The sequence below is a fragment of the Neophocaena asiaeorientalis genome, unplaced genomic scaffold, assembly GCF_003031525.2.
Source record: "Neophocaena asiaeorientalis asiaeorientalis breed wild unplaced genomic scaffold, Neophocaena_asiaeorientalis_V1.1 scaffold241, whole genome shotgun sequence".
NCBI classification, from domain to species: Eukaryota; Metazoa; Chordata; class Mammalia; order Artiodactyla; family Phocoenidae; genus Neophocaena; species Neophocaena asiaeorientalis.
In genome coordinates, this window is record NW_020172287.1 from 811,128 (window position 1) to 825,612 (window position 14,485).

The 14,485-nt window shown below is 46.8% G+C and overlaps 1 protein-coding gene across 1 annotated transcript in view; it reads right to left on the minus strand.

Annotated features, from left to right (window-relative positions):
* Positions 1–11,417: 11,417 nt before the first annotated feature.
* MAML1 (mastermind like transcriptional coactivator 1) overlaps positions 11,418–14,485 on the minus strand; it is a 46,471-nt gene continuing 43,403 nt past the window's right edge. The window contains 1 exon segment of the mRNA XM_024765042.1: positions 11,418–14,485. This exon segment is cut by the window's right edge and continues 15 nt beyond it. Within this exon segment, the coding sequence (XP_024620810.1) occupies positions 13,955–14,485 (531 nt within the window). The 3' untranslated portion in view covers positions 11,418–13,954.

A 14,485-nucleotide genomic window follows, 5' to 3' on the forward strand; every position in this document is an offset into this window, starting at 1 on the left:
CTCTGAGGGAGGAGAGAAATCTAACTTCAGTAGTGCCAGCTAGCAGACAAGGATGGCCTAATCACTTTGACATTGGCCAACCCTCTTACCGGCTTTTTGTAATCTTTCACTTCCTGTACTCTCCTGGAGTCCCCACTCTGTTACCTCCCTTACCTCATGTCTGACTTTGTTTATCTTTGACAAAAGTAACTTTTTTCCCACATTGAAATAAGTATCTTTGTAGGGCCACAGTTTGAGATTGTGTAAAAAATTCTGTTTCTTCTCAAACATTCACCCCCCAATTTTAACAAGTATTGGTGATTCATGCCTGAATCACGTATTAGTTATTATTAGATGATTGCCAAATGGTGATTTTCTAATTCCATCATGCTTTTTACCTTTATTACTAAGAAAGATCTTTCCCTTCCTCTCCACTTAATTACTTAACTGAATAATTGTGGATTCATAAGTTCTTAAATTAAAAATAAATTCTTATTTTACTTAATGGGTTATAATTCTTTATTGCCATTATTTATTTTGATGTACATATTGTCCCAGATTTGGCTAGTGGGTACACCTTTGAACTGGCTTCTGTATCCTTTTTACATGTCCCCATCTTCCTTTGAGCATTTCCTTATTTTCTATCACAACAGGATTCTCAGAGTGCATCTAAGTACTTTCCTTATTCCAGCTCTGGAATCAGTCATTCCTCCGAGGACAAGAAGACCTGTTCTTTTTAGTGGACAATGGTATTTAGAAACCAAGATCTGGGTCCAGGTGTGCTCACTGCTACTCTGATCTCATTGCTTCTATGCCTTCTCAGGAGAAAAAACTGGGAAAGAGATGTATGTATACACATACACACATACATACAGGTTGTGTGTATGTATGTATATATATAAATATATATAGTGTGCATATGTATATACACACAGATATATATAGAGATACATATATTTACATATATCTCTATGTACGTTAAAAACCATGAGTTTACACTAAGTTTTAGTTTTAAATCTAAAACCACAGGGTGCATTCTATCCCTCCTCCTTTCCATATTTATAACTCTATCTTTCTCTACTAGTGAAAAATCTGGCTCCCATTATCCACAATGTTATTTACTTACTTGCACAGGCAAGAGTTTCAGAATTGGTAACTTATGCCTCCAGAAACCTACAAGCTAGAGTTGTGTATTTGTTTAGCTTTCCCTTTGTCTTCAGCCTGAGGGTATGTAGTCCAAATGTTATACATTTGAAAAACTGGTTCATGTGTTTGTCATCCTTGTTGACTTTATTTATTCTCTTTTATTTGTGAATGTAAAACATTCACAAGTTTCCAAAAATCGGCTCAGAGAAACATCTCTGCTTCCATCCCATTTCTTCAGTCTTTTCATTCCATCCCCACCCGCACTCCTAGTAACTATCCCTTCAGTTTCTGGCTTATCTTCCCTTTTTTTCTTTTTGCACAAATGAGCAAACACATGCAAATTTTCTTATTTCCTCTTTTTTCTTATACAAAAGGTAACATACTAGATATGCTCTTCTGCACTTTGCTTTCTTTCCTAAGGAAAGAGATCTTCTTAATTCTTTCTTACGGCTGCAGGCAACCCCATTGTGGGGAGATCCTGGAGTTTATCCAAAGATCCTGCTGCATGGGTAGTTAGGGTGATTCCAATATTTCGCAATTACAGATGAAGCTTCAGTGAATACTTAGTTGTATTTTTTTTAATATAATGATTTTAGAAAATTTAATTTTTATGAATAGCTAATACATTCACTTGAATAAAATATAAAAATACAAAAACCAGCTATCTTTATAAAATGAAATTATATCGATACTGATTTAAACATCATAGGCAGTAAGACTTTTTGATGACGTTCACCAAAATTCTCTACCTCGCAGTTTTCTTTTCTTTTTTTTTTTTTGGCCACGCTGCATGTGGGATCCTAGTTCCCCGACCAAGGATTGAACCCGCGCCCCCTGCATTGGAACAGTTGCGGCGAGCCGGGGCTACTCTTCGCTGCGGTGCGTGGACTTCTCATTGCGGTGGCTTCTCTTGTTGCAGAGCACAGGCTCTAGGTGCATGGGCTTCAGTAGCTGTGACGTATGGGCTCAGTATTTGTGGCTCGCGGGCTCTAGGGTGCAGGCTCAATAGTTGTGCAACGGGCTTAGTTGCTCCGCGGCATGTGGGATCTTCCCGGACCAGGGCTCGAACCCATGTCCCCTGCATTGGCAGGCAGATTCTTAACGACTGCGCCGTCAGGGACGTCCGAAGCACAGAGTCTTAACCACTGGACTGCCAAGGACGTCCCTACCTGACAGTTTTAAGAGAGTTTAAAATCAGAAGGAAACATTCCACAACACTGAAAATGTTCATTTCACAGAAGCCCCACGCACATGCTGGGAGGCCACAGTGCTGGGAAATAGCTGTTCTCATTCCTGTAGGCTATTCTAGAGGCTGAGGAGGGTGGGCTTTCAATTGACCTGTTTTGGGCCACAAAAGCCTTTGAAATGCTGATTAAATCTACCCTCAACAAAAACATACTTAAATGTAAAACCTTCCATTTTTATGGATTGAGTTCCTCAGAAACAGAGGATTCGTGTGCGAGGAATTTCTTGGGAATTGGGCCTGGAAACATCAGCTGTAAAAGACAGGAGGAGAGTAGGGCAGGTCACAGGGAGTGTTGAGCTGTGATGTGGTTGCAGCCAAGCTTCAGCTTGCCCCAGAGAGGGCCCTGGAGCTGGAAAGTCCTTCAGAGTGGCCCCAAATTGGGGCAAGCAGGTTGGGCCTGTGCATCCCCCACACAGGGACCAGGCATTGTACGCGGGCGGCCCTGGGTCGGAGTTGTAAACTGGGGCCAGACAGCTCCCTTGCCAAGGTGATTCCCAGGGAAGGGATCCTGCTGCCATGTACCCATGGTAGCACTGCTGTGGAGAGGGTCCCTTGGTCCAAAGCAACATAAGATGTATTCTGTACTGGCAGGTCAAACACTCTGATCCCTTGGATAGCAGTGCTGGTCCCCACTCACCTGCAGGACAGGCAAAGCCACACCCGGACTTTGTGCCCATTCCAGGAGATGTGACTAGCTGGTGCCAAGAACATAAACAACAAAGACATAGGAACTGTCACAGACTGGGGATACTAAGGAGACTTGACAACTCACTGCAGTGTGATTCTGGATAGGATCCTGGACCAGAAAATGGGCACATGAGACATTTGGTGAAATTTGGATAAGATCTCTCCATTTGGGACTTCCCTGAGCCTACAAGCCACAACTACTGAAGCCCGTGCGCCTAGAGCCTGTGCTCTGCAACGACAGAAGCCACTGCAATGAGAAGCCCGCGCACCACAATGAAGAGTAGCCTCCGCTCACTGCAACTAGAGAAAGCCCGTGTGCAGCAATGAAGACCCAACGCAAAAATAAATTAATTAAAAAAAACACATTTGTCCATTAGTTAACAGTCTTTGTTTCAATATTAAGTTCCTTTTTTAAAATAATTGTACTGTTGCTATAAAAGATGTTAACATATGGGGAAGCCGGGTGAAAGTATATAAGCATTCTTTGTACTATTTTATTTTTTAACTTAAAAAATATTTATTTATTTGGTTGCATTGGGTCTTAGTTGCAGCAGGCAGGCTCCTTAGTTGTGGCTCGTGGGCTCCTTAGTTGTGGCAAGTGAACTCTTAGTTGTGGCATGTGGGATCTAGTTCCCGGACCAGGGATCAAACCTGGGCCCCCTGCATTGAGAGCATGGAGTCTTAACCACTGTGCCACCAGGAAAGTCCCTCTTTGTACTATTAAAAAAAAAACTTTATTGAGGTATATAATTTATATACTATAATATTCAGCCAATTAAAATGTACAGTTCAGGGCTTCCCTGGTGGCGCAGTGGTTGAGAGTCCGCCTGCCGATGCAGGGGATGTGGGTTCGTGCCCCGGTCCAGGAGGATCCCACGTGCCGCGGAGCGGCTGGGCCCGTGAGCCATGGCCGCTGAGCCTGCGCGTCCGGAGCCTGTGTTCCGCAACGGAGAGGCCACAACAGTGAGAGGCCCGCGTACCGAAAAAAAAAACAAGTACAGTTCAATGACTTTTAGTAAATTTACCCAGTTGTGCAAGCATCGTGATAATCTGATTTTAGAACATTTTCATCTCCCCCATAAGATCCCAGTCCCAGGCCACCACTGATCTGTTTTCTGGACGTTTCATATAAAGGGAATATACAATATGTGGTCTTTCATGTCTGCCACAACTTCACATAATGTTTTTGAGGTCTTTGTATTACTTTCACAACTCTTTTTGTAAGTTTGAAATTATTTAAAAATGAAAAGCTGCAGGGAGGGAAAAAAGAAGGAAAGGAAAGAAAAAAAAGATGAATGTCTTCCCCTTTTCAGCATGGAAGGGACCAATGTGCCACCAAGTAGCTAGTTGGTCTCCTCGAGGGATAGATTGACTCAGAGGCTTGGCATTGGTCTCTGTCACTGGCAGGATGGACATTCAGCAGTGACAGAGCTAGAGTAGCCTTGGTGAGTTGGGGCAATACTGCTGGGATCACGTGGAGCCTCCACCACTGCCATCATAGCTAGTCCATTCATAAGTCCCTTTTTTCAGCACCAGGGTGGTTGATGGCAGAAGTTGGCTGATGTTCATCGCAGCTGCAGTTTGGACTCAACTAGGCTGAGTTTGCAGCAGTCCAAGTTCTCTGGCAGGGACTATCTGCTATTTGTAGTGGCTGGTGGATTAAATGAGCATATGGGAGGAAGACCACCACCTCTGCATCCTATAAGGCTTTTAAAACGGTGGCACTAATCTCTGCTTTTCCCTCTGGAATGCAACATTGTTTTTTATATACTCTCTTGGCTGGGAGGAGCAGTTTCCAAGGCTTCCACTTGGCCAGTGGGAGGGTTCTGTAATGATAAGGTGTGTCCACTCTGATTAAACCTCAGGGCTAGGGAAGTAGTCAGGTGCAGCTATCCATCCAGTGGTCCCATCGTGAGCTAGACCTGGGCCAGGGCTCCATTTCATGTATTGCTCTTACACCCCTAACCTAACTTGGGAGCCACGAAGACTCCTGGCACCCCCAGTTGTCAATGTCAACTCAGACTTCATATCCAAGTAACCTAGCAAAATCTAGGTATTCCTCCTCCCTGGGGTATGGTTCTCTGAGTAAATGACTATGGGTCCCTTTGGGGAGGACAGGGAGAATCATTACTGTGTCACTCGCAGTGATGGCTGCCTTTCTGGAAACTGGGCAGTGTTTTGTAACTTTTGTTTTGGGACAGCTTCCCTCAGCCAACCAATGACCCACTGTTGATTCCTTCTGCTTGTATAAAGGAAGCCAACCTCTTGTCAGCTGCCCTGCACTACACTGTGATCCATTAATAGCTCCCTAGTTCTCTGTGGGTTAGGTCCTCCAACCTGGCCGCTCATTATGATAACTGTTCACATCTGGCTTCTGAAATGTCCATGCTGCCACCTGGCCCTATTGCTTTAGGATTCCCCACAACCCCACTGCTATCAGGGAGGCTGGTTCTGTTATGCCTTCTACTGTCAGTCTGGGCCTTGGAGGAATGGCCACCCAGCTTCTCAGTGATGTGGTGCCCCTCTCCAGTGTGCCTTCTCTTTTGGGTAAATGGGATGTCCTCTGGGTCCTCTTGCAGAACATAATTGGCTGGTAGGTTTTGTGGCCCATCACAAATATAGTCTGTCCACTCTAGCATGTCCTTCACCGAGTGTGTGGAGCCCTGCCTCTATTGCCTGCTGCAGCAGCTCCTGCATTTCTACTTCCCTGAGCACAGGCCATGGCTTTCTCAAAGGTTCCAAGAGCCAAGCTAGGGGCGTATTATCAATGTTTCCTGGGAGTGTAGCGTTCAGGGTAATAAGTCCTGTGTTACAGCAGGGCACTCCCATATGGATAAAGCCCTCCCTGGACCGATTTCCTGTTAGCACTGCCTTCCCCCCACCCCAGCCCTTTCAGTCCCACACACTCCTGGCTCCTGCCCATCCATCTTGGCAAGGTCCTTCAGTGCCTTCGGCATATTGTCCCTTTCCTCTCTCAACAGGCCCACTTGCCGAGACAGGTTGTAATTACATCACCCTCATTATTGATCCAGTGGCCAGAAGGGGAGGTGGGGAAGAGGTCTGTGCATGATTTTTAAGCAAGACGAAGGCACCAATCCTTAAGAGGGAGAAGCAGGCTGTGTTTGCAGGCCCAGGGGTTGCAGGGGGACCTGGGCTTCCAAGGCTTTCTAAGGCATCAATCAGATGTTCCTATCCCAAGTGTCAGGGACCCTCTCCTTCCTAATGAGGACAGTGACTTTTGTGTAGGAGATTTGGTGGGTTGAAAGTTCAATCTGCCCTCTTAACACCTAAGGCCTGGCTTGATCCCCTCAGCTTTGTCTGCCCTTCTCAGAGCCTGCCAAAGAGGCCCTCTGATTTCACACTCAGTCTTTTTTTTTTTTTTTTAAGCCGCTCCACGGCATGTGGGATCTTCCCGGACCGGGGCACAAACCCGTGTCCCCTGCATCGGCAGGCGGACTCTCAACCACTGCGCCACCAGGGAAGCCCCTCACACTCGGTCTTAAGCTGGTGCTTAATCATCCTCAGCTTTTCATTGTCTTTCTTCAATATATTGGTGACGGGCCCTAGGAATAGCCCCCTGACACCACAGTTCTTTTAAAAATTTGATTGTGGTAAGAAGACTTAACATGAGATCTGCCTTCTTAAATTTTTAAGTGTATAATACAGTATTCTTTTTTTTTTTTTTTTTTTTTGTGGTACGCGCCCCTCTCACTGTTGTGGCCTCTCCCGTTGCGGAGCACAGGCTCCGGACGCGCAGGCTCAGTGGCCACGGCTCACGGGCCCAGCCGCTCCGCGGCATGTGGGATCCTCCCAGACCGGGGCACGAACCCGCGTCCGCTGCATCGGCAGGCGGACTCTCAACCACTGCGCCACCAGGGAAGCCCAATATAGTATTCTTGACTGTTGTTATAGAGCAGATCTCTAGAGCTTCTTAGTCTTGCTTCACTAAAACATTTCGCCTATTCATTAGCATCTCTCCATTTCCCCTCCCACAGCCCCTGGCAGCCACCATTCCACTCTGATTCTGTGAATTTGACTATTTTCAATACCTCATCTCATGTAAATGGAATCATACAGTATTTGCCTTTCTGTGGCTAGCCTTTTTCACTTAGCAAAATGTCCTCAAAATTCATCCCTGTTGTTGCATATGGCGGAATTTCTTTTGTTAAAGGCTGAGGATATTCCATTGTATGCATGTACCGCACTTTCTTTATCCATTCATCTATGGGTGGACATTTAGATTGTTTCCACATCTTGGCTACTGTGAATAGTGCTGCAATGAACATGGCTGTGCTAATATCTGCTGATTTCTGTACTTTCGGATAAATAAATGGCCAGAACTGGTATTGCCTCATCACGTGGTAGTTCTGTTTTGAGGGACACTCATACTGTTTTCCATAGCTGCTGCACTATTTTGCATTCCCACCTTCTCCACATCCTAACACTTTTTTTGGCTTTTGTTCCACAGTTCTTATAATTACTCCTTCCCTTAAACTTCTCGGAGGCGTAGGACATTGCATTCCCTTCTCCAGTATCCTATCCCGGTATCACCATGCTGAAAGCCTGTTAACTTCAGCAAGCTAGTGGCTTTTCCTGCCCCATGGTTACCAGTGATGGGGCTCTCATGGCCAGAAGCCAGCTGCAGCCAGCTCTGAGAGCACTCCCCACTCCTACTGTCTCAGGTTGGCTTCCCCAGAAGCAGATTTTGGTGAGTAGGCAAGGGCAGCTGGACTGGGCAGAGGGGTGTTGAACCGAGAGGCAGTCACAACAGAGGCCTCAGATGGTCCCACTGGCACCGTGGATCTGGGTGGCCCTTTCATGCCCCAAATTGAGGAAAGGGGCTGGGCCTTTGTACCCCCATATTGGCCAGGCTCCAGATGTGGGCTGCCCCTGAGTAGGGGGCATAGCCACAGGCAAGGCAGCTCCTTTCCACTGAAGGCAATTCCCAGACTCAGCTGAGAGCTGGCAGCAGCCAACATTCCTGGCATTTGATGGAAGGAGCCCCTCGGTCCTGAAGAGGCAGCTGGGCTCACACCTTGTCTGTAGTGACAGGATTGGGCTCAGACAAGCCTGTTCTCTTGTTCTAGTCTTCCTATAACACTATGGCAGGGCTAAAAAGTTGGATGGATGGAGAGAGGAGCCAACAGAGGAGGCTGGATAGGTTCAACAGAAGGAACGAGAGGCAGCAGCAGAGTTTAAGCGTCTTTTACTGCACAAGCAAGTATCAAAAAGAAGAAATGGCATGGGGGGAGATATAACTAATAGAGCAGATTTGGATTTTTTTTTACTACTTGGGTGAAGGATTTTCTTGGGCCTCCAACTCCAAGGGTAACATGACATAGTAGGAAGGACGGCAACATTTGCAGCTCTTGACTTTGAAGATGACTGTATGTGGTTGGGCTTCGCCCTGCGTTCAAGAAGTGGGTACTTAAAGTATACAACCTATCTAGAGCCTTAAAACTCAAGATGAGAGATGGTGGAGGTGTCAGTAGTGATAAATCCAAAGGTAGGGCAGCTGCGTCAAGTGGAGCTAGATCCTTCACAACTTATTAAGAATATGTATCTCCAGCTTTTTTTCTCTGTAACCTTGAAAAATTCTGCTTTCCAGATACAAAGACAAATGGAGCCTTCTGCTTGGACTCCCGGCGCCGACCACCTAACAGCCCCGGAATGCATGGTGTGCCTGTCCGGCCAGGACCCGCCGTGTCACTTGCAGCAGAGGACTCTTCCCACACGGCCTCATTAGACAGGAGAGGGAATCCTAAACCCCCTCACCCCACCCTCGGGCAGCTGTTGTATTTGTTGCCATATCTGTTTTTGCAGCAGATATCTTTTTCTCAGACACCATCCTATCTTTTTCTCGCACAGGTTACCTCTCTCAGAGTTTGCATTCCAGAACATTGATATCGAGGTGGAGCCGTGTGTTCTGTCCTTGCCATGCTGGATTTCACTTTGAGTGAGGGTCTGAAGCTACTTTTTCCAACTTCCATGAAATGGTCTGCAGGTACTGACTAGGGTCTGCAGCCCAGCTAACCGCAACCATTCAGAAGGCAAATTATCTTTGCCACATAAGCAAAGCCTATCTGAAAAGTGGCAAGTGCATCACCAGCTTTCCAGTAAGGCAAATTGATCCCATGTGCAGAAGAGCTGACCTGTTTCCAAGACATCACCTACCATTCTTTGTGCTGGTCCCGGAGTACCTGGAACTTTTAGTTGACTAGCCTTGGACCAAGTTCACAGGCAACCACCATTTCGCGTCTTGCAACACCTTTACCACTTCCACACCCTCATCAGCTGACTGGCCTTAAGGTTGTCTAATTGATAAAGCTGCTAATGATGGCAGGAGCAGTCCAACCCCAGGGATGAACGTGGGACCCCATCTTACCTTCAGCATCTCCTTGGGCTGGGCTGGCAGAGGCCCCAGAGTAGCACAGGCTTGCACTGCGGATGCTGCAGTGCTGGGGTCACCTGGCAGAGGGGCAAGGGCTCACTCTCCTACTATATGCAACATACGTCCTTTGTGCTTTTAATTAAACATGTGTTGGGCATCTGTTGATTTTACTTTCTCAGCGTTCCTCCCTTCCTGTTAACAGCAACCTCTTCCTTTGGGGAATTTCCTCTCCTGTTCCATGTGGCTGTGAACTGCTCTTCCCCAGAGCTCTGGCTGGCTCCCTTCCAGTACTCGGCCTGTTAGGTGTCTCCTTAGAGGGGCCTATTCTGCCCACCACATCTAAAGTCTCTCAGGCCTCCCCTCCCCCACGGCAGCCTCTACCTCATGCACTGCTTTAGTTTCTTCCTGACACCATTTTGAAATCATCTGTCACATGTTATGACATCCCCTTCACATGAGACTGAAGGTCCACAGAGCAGGGCCCTGCTCTCCTATACTGCTGCTACTTTCCCTGCTCCTAATACAATGCCTGGACATAGTGGGTGCTCTATAAACATGAGCTGACGGAGCTGTGCCTCAAGAAGCCTGCCTCGGTCACCACATGAGTCTGGCTTGTAACTCTCGACAGACTTGGGAAGGTGGCCAGGAAGCAGAGACTGGAACTGCCTGACCCTTGGCACTCCTGAGGCTTGGCTTGTTAAACACCTCCTCTGATTCTGGGAATTAGCCGGTAACCTAAAATACAGACTGGGGGCAGGGAATGTTCAGGGTTTTATTAGCCAGTTTTTCTGTTGGTCCCCAACAGGAAGCCCAACAAAACCAGCATTCCAAGTTGCAATGTTCAAAACCTTCCTAAATATTTAAAGTAACTATATTGTATCTCATCAAGAGGAAGTACTGCAATTTACTTAACCAATCCCCTCTGACAGCTCTTTAGAGTCTCCTAGTTTTCTGCAGTTATAAATAGTGCTACTAGGAACACCGCTGTGCTATATAACCGTTTTCTGCACTCAGAATTATTTTCAAGGATGGCTTCTCAGAATTGGAATTTCTGGGGTGGACAGACGGCACAAATATTTTAAGGCGCTTGCTACCTTTTTCAAAATTTCTTCCCACAAAAAAGTTGTACAGCAGCCTGCCTCATCACACTGCAGTCAGCACTGAGGATGACTGAGGTAATCTGACAAGCAGAATCATCTCCCTTTGGCTCTGTTTTGTACTTCCTTCACCACTCATGAGAGCGTGTCCCCCACCCCACGCCAAACAACACACACATTCTGTGCATTCTCAGCCAAGACTTCATGAGTCTTGTGTTCTTCCCTTCACTGTGCCTTATATACATGGCTATGTTAGGCTTCATTAGAGTAATTAAACCTTTTAATTCCATCACATGACAGGCTTCCTCCCTGAAGGGTGCTCTTTCCTGCCCTTCTAAGAGCTCCAGCTTCTCTAGGTCTGACCCGCTTCCAGCCTATGGCTGAGGTGAGAGGTCACTGAGAAGACTTGCCTTCCAGGCTCCCGGTGTGGCTTCTGTCATCATTTGATGCCCCTTCACAGTGTGACACTGACAAGAGTGGGTGGGTGAACATGCCAGAGCACACACTTTCTTACAATAAAAAAGAAAACGACACAAGACCTAGAGAACTGCACTGACAGTAAATCTAAGGGTTTAAGTAAAACATCTGAACTGCTAAGGATCTAAAGTATCCCTTAAGTCCAACTTCCCTCACATTAGACGTAAGGGCATGGATGAGGTCTAGAGAGGGGAGAGACTGGTGGCCCTGGGCAATGTCAGTGCTAATTTCCTAGGTAACACCAAAAACCAAACCAAACACCCCCACCACCAATGTGCATTAAGAAAGCAGCTAAATCACAAAGGAAATCAACTACCAAACAAAGCAGCTGTGTACTGGTCCACCTCCTGCCTGTGGCACAGCCATGTGAATTGAAATACATGGGCAGTTTCCATACTAGCAAAATAGTTTTATTATTTTATAATGATAAAACAGGAAAGTAAAGATTTCTTTTTGGTGTATACCAGAGTTAAGGGAAGTAGAAGAATAAGGGAATTAATAGGACTTTTATGTACTTTGATGACAGTAAAAAGTTAACAATACCGACTGTTTGACATAAAACTTATAGCCCCCAAAACACATATATAAAGGATCATAGTTTTAAAATCTATAAAAGTAAAAAATATACAGTCAGAAGCTCTAACGCTTATTCATTCTTTAATATAAAATTGTAAACATTTATTTACACAAAGCAAGTGTGTATAACAAAAGTCCAAGCACCCTTTTCTTTTGAGTCATGGCTCCTGGAAGATGGGGATTTGCACTGAAGTGGAGTTGTCTCCTTCCCTGACTACCCAAAAACCAGATTCATAAATAAAGCCACAGGCAGCTCCCTGGGGGGACTCCAAGCATCACATTTTATTGCTCTGACACTGCAGCAAGTGAGAAGCCTGCTGTCTGTCTAGGTGGCCCCAGGACTAAGGCAGGGGCAGCCCTCCTCACAAGGGGGAGGCAGAGGCGCGAGCGCCCAGGGATAGAGGTGAGCAGCAGCCAGAGGGAGACCAGGAGAGGAGCAAGGACCCACCACCAGCCTTCCGCCTGCTATTTTTGGTAGAAAACCCGCTGAAGTCACCCTCTTCCCCTTCAGATTGGGGAACTCACTCAGAGGGTGGAGTCTTCACTGGCTTTATGATTCATTCCCTTCTTTGAGAGTTATATTCAGTAACTGGGGAAGGCAGGGAGGGTGTTTAAAGGGGAAATGGCCCAAACACCACCCATGGTGGCAAATGGCTATTAGAGAAGAAGATCTGAGGGTCCAAGTACCCCCATGAAAGGCACTGCTGGTGCAAAATAATTACCAATGTGTGTACAACCCTTTGTCCCCTCAAAGCCACTCAAGCTGGTTGTGTGAATATTTTCCTTGGCTCAATTCTTTACATATGATACTCCTTGAATTATCCATTTTGAGGCTCCAGGGAAATAAAAATGGGGTTGTGGTTTTGCCAGAGACCACTCTGTATATACGCCACTCTTTTCAGTGTACTATTTTCTCTCCGACACCCCATTTAAAAGGGTCTCACCTTGTGCTTACCATGTTGCTTTCGTTACATCGAAGTGCTCTGTCTTCATTTCCCACAAACAGCCCACAGGTTGTTGTGGACTCTTAGCTTAGTCAAGACCTAAAAAGTCATAGACCTTAAGAGAGAAATCCATTTGAATCTTTAGAAAGGATGTATTAGTGTTACAAAACAATTCTCTTTAAAAAGTGCAAGTCATCTGACAAGGGAGTGGCAGAAGTAGCAAAACAAAGTGGAATTCCTTCCTCTGGCCCGGCCTGCGTCCTCCCTGCCAAACAGGGCACACCTATTTTTCTCCTTCCCACAAACCTTTGCTTTCTGGGGAAGGGATACCCAGCTCCTTACTATGCTAGGCTTCCCTAGGGAATTCTAATGACTCTTTCTTTTTCTCTCCAATCCAGTAAATCAGTGGCTTAAGGAGTTTTTCCATTTGGGCTGGAGAGAGAAAGAAGGGGAGGCAGAAAGAAAGGTTATGGGAAATGAAGACAGGGTGCAGGAAAGACATCTGTTCATAACTCGACAATGATCACCTTCCTAACACATTAAAGATGAGTTTTCGGAGAAACAACAAAAGAGGACACAGGAATCCCAATTGTTTCATTTCAGCATTTGGCCTGCGGGCCACCTGGGGTCTTGCTACCAACACATGGGAGGAAGGGATTCCTCAGCCCACATCCTCCTAAATGCCAGCCTGGAAGAACAGCATTCGGGGAGGAGGAGGAGCTGCTGGAAAGACCAGATCTGTGTCACTAACTGCTTTCTCATGGCATCCTGTTCCTTTTTGGCACATGCAGTCACAGCCTGCACTTACGGAAATGATTTTCCAGTGAGCCTCCCTTTGCCCTGAAAGCTGACAAAGAGCAGGAATAAAAAAGGCTCTTAATCAAAAGGAAACCCTAAGTTTCCAATGCCACTTATCAATTTAAACCACCACCTACCCTAATCTGTTTTAAAATCTTAAAAAAAATTTTAAATCTTTTCTATGCTACAAATTGCAAATAGTTCTGCTATAAAGTTTCAACAAAAATGTGTCCCAAAATTGGGGCAAGTGGAGAAATCTTGGATTAAGTCAACATGATAGCATAGATTTTTATAAGCCTGACATCGTGGGGTTTCACTGTTGGTTTTTTGGTCATTTGGATAGAAAACCACCTGCAGAACCCTGTCCTGCTGTCCCAAAACCAGATAACGACGCCAGCAGATGGGGTGGGGCCAGCCCAACATACCACAACTGCTGGCTGGGAGCCCTGGGCCCCACAGAGCCTGGGAGGACCAGGCCTCAGCCCCATGGCTCTAGCTCTACCTGCCCAGCTCCCCGGGCTGTGGGCTTTTGGTCCAAAGTAGTTGCTCTTTCTTGAATTTGAGAAGAAAAATATAGGCTGTATGAACACTGAAAACACCACAAATCCTCCTGTTACTGAGGCCCTAGAAGGTCGTCCAAATCATTCATCCACTCCTCCGAAGTCCTGTTCTTCAGCAGGGAGTCGATCAGGTCGGCATCTCCCGCCATGCTGGCCAGCCCGCTGCTACCTGGCTGCCCACTGTAGGCAAAGGGCAGTTCTTGGCCTGCGGTCCGCACAGGGTAGGCTTGGGCGCAGTGTAGCCCTGCCCGGCCGCCCACTGTTGGGGCGGGGCTCTGGCTGAAGGCTCCCAGCTCAGGCCCAGCTGGGCTCAGGCCCGGCAAGGCCTGCTGTGGGGCTCCCTGGGGAGGTGCTGGGGCAGGGGCACTGGTCCTCTGCTGTGTGCTCACAGGGGGCAGCATGGACCCTGCTGCAGCTGCTGAGCTCATGGGGGCCATAGGCCTGCTGGGCATCGCCTGGGAGAACTGCGGGCTGGACATTTTCAGGTGGGCCTGCTGCATGTGGAAACTGGAAGCTGCAGTGAAGGGACTTACGGAGTTGTTCCCTGGGGTCTGGCCACTCAGGTTCGGCATTCCCTGATGTTG